This window comes from Hipposideros armiger, unplaced genomic scaffold (assembly GCF_001890085.2).
Source record: "Hipposideros armiger isolate ML-2016 unplaced genomic scaffold, ASM189008v1 scaffold_162, whole genome shotgun sequence".
Lineage (NCBI taxonomy): Eukaryota > Metazoa > Chordata > Mammalia > Chiroptera > Hipposideridae > Hipposideros > Hipposideros armiger.
Genome location: NW_017731512.1, coordinates 97,310 through 104,711, shown reverse-complemented (window position 1 = coordinate 104,711; position 7,402 = coordinate 97,310). Strand labels below are relative to the sequence as shown.

The 7,402-nt window shown below is 31.4% G+C and overlaps 1 protein-coding gene across 1 annotated transcript in view; it reads left to right on the top strand.

Annotated features, from left to right (window-relative positions):
- MYO6 (myosin VI) overlaps nt 1-7,402 on the top strand; it is a gene marked incomplete in the record, with an annotated part of 108,599 nt that overhangs the window by 67,451 nt on the left and 33,746 nt on the right. The window contains 4 exon segments of the mRNA XM_019651544.1: nt 729-824; nt 1,117-1,290; nt 4,895-4,933; nt 6,327-6,420. Of these exon segments, the coding sequence (XP_019507089.1) occupies nt 729-824; nt 1,117-1,290; nt 4,895-4,933; nt 6,327-6,420 (403 nt within the window).

Here is a 7,402-nt window from a genome sequence, read left to right as displayed (position 1 = left end):
CTGCTCAGAGCTTGCACTCCCAAGCCAACTCTTAACTACTGAGCCACTCGGCCGGCCTGATTTTGTGTTTCTTAGCCTTAGGTTATTTTGAGGGTCAGATGTGATCTTTTATGTGAAAGCATTTTGGAAACTTTTAAATATGATACAAATATGAGAAATTATAATTAGATAGTACAACCAGTAATGACTTAGTTTCCTTCAAATCGATCCAGGCTCATTGTGTAAACATGTTAGGATGTATGGTTTAAAAAAGTTTCTGCACTGATACCAGGTGTTTCTTTAGAACAATGCTTTTCAACCTTGGCTGCACCTTGGAATCATTTGATGTAAATGGTGTAGGCTTTGGGAGATTTAAAAGCTCCCTCGGTGGTTTTAACTCAGCAGCCAAGGTCAAGAACCACTACTTTAGACTTAGGCAGGTAACTTTATAAAATATCCACTATGTTTTGCATGTGCTTCTAAATAGTGGGGGTTTTTGTTGTTGTTGTTGTTGGTTTTTTTTTTTTTGGTCTTCTTTTATTTTTTTCCCCTAAGAGAGTATGACCAAATATTTGCTGAATTTCACTGGTGTTTTAAGGCTTAGTAGATGTTTAAAAAACAGTATAATTCTATAAAGTGTGAAAATTTCCTTTATAATTTTAAGTATTTCACATCCCAAATCTTTTCTAAAGGAAAATATGTGATATATTTTTGATAATTTAGTAGCTGACCTTTGGATTGTTTTTTAGATTCCCAGAAAATCGAAGCTGGCAGTTCATAGGAACATCAGAGATGATGAAGGCTTCATTATCAGGCATTTCGCGGGGGCCGTGTGCTATGAAACAGTGAGTAACTTTTACCAGGAGAAAACCATTTGATGTTGAAGCTGCGTTGTACAATGTGGTAACCTCTAACCACATCTGGCTATTTAAATTTAAATTAAATAAAATTTAAAATTTTCTCAACACATTTGCCCCACTTTGTGTGCTCAGTGTCCACATTGGCTGGTGGTGACTGTATTGGACAATGCAGATACAGAATATTTCTATCATCCCCTGTAGTTCTATTGGACAGTGCTGCACTAAGGGATATTATCACAAGACGGACCGAATCATTCCTGTTTGCTTTGTTTTTCAGACCCAGTTTGTGGAAAAAAATAATGATGCTTTACATATGTCTCTTGAATCCTTAATATGTGAATCCAGGGATAAGTTTATACGGGAATTGTTTGAATCATCCACAAATAACAACAAAGATACTAAACAAAAAGCAGGAAAACTTAGCTTCATCAGTGTGGGAAACAAGTTTAAGGTATTTGTGTTAAATATATTACCTGGATTTTTTTTTTTTTTTTACTGCATTTAAAATAAATTGTTTTTTATATTCTACAGTGGATAATGTAGATACTGTCAGAAATTCCAGGAGTGAAGGTCAAGAGCAGCCCCTGCATTGTTGATGTTTGTATGCAAAACATAAAATAGTTGTAGTAATTGAATATACAGAAATTCTCGTAATTTTATGAATATGTTCTTTCTTGGTGCTTAACATATCCGATTGCTTCTCCTAATATTCTTGCTTCTGCTTACTGTCTGGTTGACCTTCAAACCTTCTCTTTCCCATGTTTTCTGTTTCTTTCCTCATTCAGCAGTTTTGTTTTAGCTGGAGTTGTCCAGCTCGGGATGGCTAGAGAGGACTAGTTGAGTTGAGAGAGGAAAAGCAGGTAAATGATCACCTTCGTGGACTCCTGTTTATAGAGTGGCTGCCATGTTAAAAAAAAGCCTGTCTCAAGTTTGCAATTCATTTTCAGCATTTTCTCTTACATTGTATTATGGGTGTGTATATTATGCTAAAATTTGACTAAAGCTTTTAAAAACTTCTGTAATAGATAGTCCTCTGTGTGGCAAACCATTCAGATTGCTTATTTAACATTTTACTTGACAAAAGAACATTTTACTTATTGATTTTGAATCAGGAATTTATTCTTTGAGGTTTGACAAGGAACTGTTACATGATGTATCTTAGAAATGGAGCAATACTAATTGGTTCTAATTGTTGAGTAGCATAGAAAAAGAATTTTAAAACTTTGTGTCACAAGTTTAATGAATAAAAAAATTATAACAAATAGAACAAAGAAATAGAGTTAATTTCTCTCTTATACATTTCCATAAAGTATTGTATTTACAAGAAAACTACATATGTTTTCATTATGTGTACTTTAAATATTTAAAAAATGATATAATTAAAATTAATTTTTAAGTATTAGAATATTGTGATACTAACTAGCTGTGTAAGCCTCCTGAAATCCCTTATGGATTGGAATTGGCTCTAACTAACTTGATAAAATCATGTTTATAAAGCTAATTTTTTAAAAGCTTAAACATAAATATACTCCTATATTTATAATATGTTTTCAGGTAACTGAATAAAAAGTTTTTAACTTGTTATAAGTTATATTCATTAATTACGAGTTTCTGATTCTCTTGAGCAATATTTATTCTCTTATTAGGATATTCTTAAATTCCTGAATAGACATATAACAGATTAATGAAATGGATATCATTAACTATTTTCCTACTGTAATGGTAGAAATCTAGAGGTATTGCTTGTAAGAATATACTTGAAATTTTATATAATATAAATAAAAACAAAAACATTTTAGAATTCTTTTGGTTAAAGTATTCTTTTATGTTGAGACTTGAAATGCCTTAAAATTGCTTATATGCAGTAAGATGTGTTTGACACATTTAAACTGCTGAAAGCTATAACTGACATTAATAAAATTTCAAATATTTTTAATGAAATTCTTTGAAATGAACTATTAATAGTAATTCTTAATTTTAAATATAATAGAAAAGCTTATTAAATTTAAGTCATGTGAGGCAATAAAAAAATGGGCTAGCATTTACAATAATACTTCAGTTATCTAACATCGCTGAGAACCACTGAAGAGATGTTTTCTTGTTATTGAAACCTAACCCTTTTACTGTTAGTATTTTAGTACAATTAATCCATTTTGGTGGAAATCTCATTCTGTCATTATATACATGAATATTTGTCTGCTTTAAAATAAAAATAAAATACAAATAAAGCATGAGCTGCGTAAGGCTGTTTACCCTTATGGTCTTTGACTGCTGTTGTTTGATATTTAACATTGTTCCCTCTTGTCTTAGATGCTGTTACTTTATTTTTACTGCTTCTACTCTTCTGATTTACCTCTATCTCCTTTTGTGTGTGTGTGTGTGTGTGTGTGTGTGAATATTGTGCTTAGTCTATGGACTAAGAAGCATGGACTTTGTGACAGTTTTTTTTTTCTTTCCAAATTAGTGGCTCTCATACTTGCTTTTCAGTTGTGTGATTGATTATAGCTTAAGCATGTGCTGTCTGAAGTATACTGTAGTGACATGGGTAAGAGAATGAACTTCGGTGTTAGGCCCTATGTTGAAATTTTGGCTTTGCCATGACTAGCTTCATGAATTTAGGCAAGTAATTCATCTCTCTGGGCTTCAGTGCTTTCACCTGTAAAACATAGCTAATAATATATTCTTAATTAGATTTGTTGTTATGATTAAACATGATAATGCCCATGAAAAGCTTTGAACAGTGCTGACTCACAGAAAGCATTCAGTAAAGTATACCTTTTATTATTATTAAATATTGCTATGAATGATCCAATATGTTAATTTAATAAATAAAAATTTATCTTTTGTTATCAGTATAATAAGCACCTTACTATATGCATAAAACCAATATAAGAATTTTACATAATTTACTTTGTAGAGAAGTAAAACAAATATATGTTTAATATAGTACTAAATCTAAATTAAAATCACTTAATATTATTAAAAATAGGAAAGCATAATAACTTCTGTTCATTGTCAATATTTTTTTCTTTTTGAAAAAACTATCCAAGCTTTTAAAAATAATTGAGATGTGAAATAATTTAAAATAGTAAGGAGGGTTTCTACAGCTGGGCAGGACAATTTCATTCATGCTAAGTGTTTATATAAAACAATCCTAATATATACCATTAGTGTATATTTTAAACATGTCTTCATATTTTTAAAAAAACATTTTAAGATTTTTATTAAAATATAGCTAACATACAATGTTACATTACTTTCAGGTGTACACCATAGTTATTTAACATTTATATATCTAAAGAAGAGATCACCATGATAAGTCCAGCAACCATCTGGCACTGTACCACGTTATCACAATAATATTGACTACATTCCCTGTGCTGTACATTACATCCCCAAAACTTATTATTTTTATACCTGGAAATTTGAATCTCTTATCCCGCTTTACCTTTTTCCCCTCTGTTTTAATTTTTCAATTACTGTTGACATTCAGTATTATTTTTTATTAATTTCAGGTGTACAGCATGTGGTTAGACATTTGTATAATTTAAGAAGTGATTTCCCTGACTAGTCTAGTACTGACCTGGCACTAACATAGTTATTACCATATTATTGGTTATATTCATGTCTTAATTCTTAATGGAGTCTGACACAAACTACACTAGCTTGCCACATATTCAGGATATGCTGACCTCTAATTGAATGCATCCCCAGCATTTTTATGTACTTTCTTCGTTGCCTGTACACTTTTTCCTCATTCATCTCACCTGCAAGTGTGCATGTATGTTTTATAGCATTGCTAATTTTCAGTCTCTTAATTTATATAAGTTCTATGTAAGTAAAATAAGCTATTGCCCTTGGCTTTATATTAGCCATATATTTTGCATGTTACTGTCTGTTAAAGAGTTTGCGTTCCAGAAGTTGTTCAAGTATAATGTGTTATATGTCCATATTATTGCATGATATTCTATTCTAATCATGGAGAGCTAATATTAACTGATGACATTGTATATTCTTGCTTTTTGAAAAATAAAGTGATTTCATTTTTTTTACAGACACAGTTAAATTTGCTTCTGGATAAACTTCGAAGTACTGTGAGTACACTTTAAAAAAATAGGGTTTTTAAATGGATCTCTTAAACTAGTATTAGTACTTATTCAAATAAACATAGTAAACCTGGTATGATTACAAATTCACTTTAAACCAAATTCCTTCATTAAAAAAAATTGGTTTTTAAAATTGTTATAATTTTGGTTAGGTTTGTCCTGAAAAAAGGTCAAATACATATGTAAAGTCAAACTATTTTATAAATAATAGAATTTTCTAAATGTTATAAAATTAAGGTTATCCTATAATTTGAGGAAAGTGAAAATAATTAGCTACTATGGAGAAGGAAAATAAATTTTTTTAGGATTAGAGATAATGCATGCAATTTATTTTCATTGTATTACTGTAGTAGTGTTATCCAACATGACAATGTTGATATGGAAAAAAAGACATAATATTTTTGTGCCCTGTTATAGAGGCAATATTTCCTAGGAGGGTATTTTATCACTCAAATATAGTGCTACTGTAAAGTGATGAGATTACTTTTGTGATTTATAAAAATAAGGCATTTTTAAAAAGTGTTCCAAAAGAGTTTGTAATGAGCATTATTGTTGAAATAACTATTAAGTTTTGCAAGGTGTAACTGCTTTGAAGAGAAACAGTTACTTGAATGTCTAGTATATTAGGTTCAGTACCCAAGAGTTTCATTTGTATATACCAGTATGTATTCTTTCTGCCTCATACAACATAATCTGATAACTGATTCCAAAAGAATGCCTTCAAGCTTTTAAAAATATTGCTTAACAAACAAAACTTTAAAATGTGCCATGGTGCAGCTGAAGGACCTACTCTGTATTTTTGAAGTAGAAGAAAAAGATTGACTTTTTTTTTATACTTTGTCCTAAATTTTAAGAGGCCTAATTTTATTCACTCCTTTTGTCATAGGACAATTTTCTTAACACAGAAACATAACATACAAATACACTTAAATGTAGACTAAAATCACATGTATGTCAGCCTGTGAAATATATTGTTTAAATATGTTAAAATATTTCACAATGAAAGACTTTTTTTTTACAATAAAATATTTTTTGGCACTCAAATCTAAAATGTATTATTTTTCTAATATGTATTAGTATATAATGCAGAATTTTTTCAAGCTTTAAATTATAAAATTATGCTAAGAAAGGTATAAGTTCCTTAGTGATCATTTGTTTATTTTTAAGTTAAAAATATTGTTATTAAAGTATAGTCGGTATACAATATTAGTTTCAGGAGTACAACATAGTAATTCAACATTTATTACCTTAGTTATTATTTTAAAAGAAGTTTATATGTTAATCATAATATGCTCTGAAAGTTGCTAGTATTCATATTCATAGAAATAGAAAAATATGAGTGCTATATGTGTTGTCTTAAGAAGTACCTTTATTCTCCTAGGGAGCAAGCTTTATTCGTTGTATCAAACCTAACTTAAAGATGACAAGCCACGACTTTGAAGGTGCTCAAATTTTGTCTCAACTTCAGTGTTCAGGTAATTCATATTTTTATAATTTGTATCAGTGTGTGTCAGGAGACTAAGCTCAAATACAACTTAATATGTCCAGTGTTTTCAAATAATTCACAATTACGTTGACTATTTTTAAATGCAATAAGATTTTTATTTTATATTTCCTTTAATTGTGAGAGAAGCGTGGCTGGCAAACTATTTGGGCAGTATTGGGGTAAAGTTTATTGTGAAATAAGACTATCTGACATTGTTGAAGTAAAATTTACAAAAACCCAACTACAAACAGATTTCCCTTAAGCGGGTTGCTTTCCTATGGCCTTCTTAGTCCAGTAGCACTTAATTTCTCATTCCCCACATAACTGGGTCAGGAGGTAGGTTTTGGTGTCTTTGCTTCCCACGCCACCACTTGTAAAAAAAGAAAACAGCACAATGGTTTCAGCTTCTGTGGAACTTTCGTGCAGTTGGTTACACTATCACTACCTTCCTCTCACCTGCCACCTGCTAACTTTGCTCAATCACAGAAGCCTTAGGCACCAGCCTCACTGTTTTTTCCTTCCTTCATGGCCCTTCTCCATCCCTCGTTGAACTATCCTTATTTATTCCCAAGACATTAGTCCTCTCCTTTCCTTTTAATCCATCTCAGGCTCGTGACAACTTTGTTGCCTCTCTGACTCCTTATTTTGCTCCTCTCAGAGGTGGATTTATTATAAAGCTAAGGTCACTTAAGCTTCCAGGTCCCTCATTTAAATAGGCTCCTTCCAAAGCCCGGCACCCGATTTTGTATTCTTCTGTAATTTGTAATTATGTTTGTACCTGTTTCTTTTTTTTTTTTTAAAGATTTTTTTTTTATTGGGGAATTGGGGAATGGAAACAGCACTGGGGAATTGGGGGAAGGGGAACAGACAAGTTGCGCTGCCGGCCACACACGGTAGCCCATGGCAACCCACTGCAGCAGGGGCTGCAGCCTACGCCATTGCTGACGACTCACAGCAGCCCAGCTCCAGGT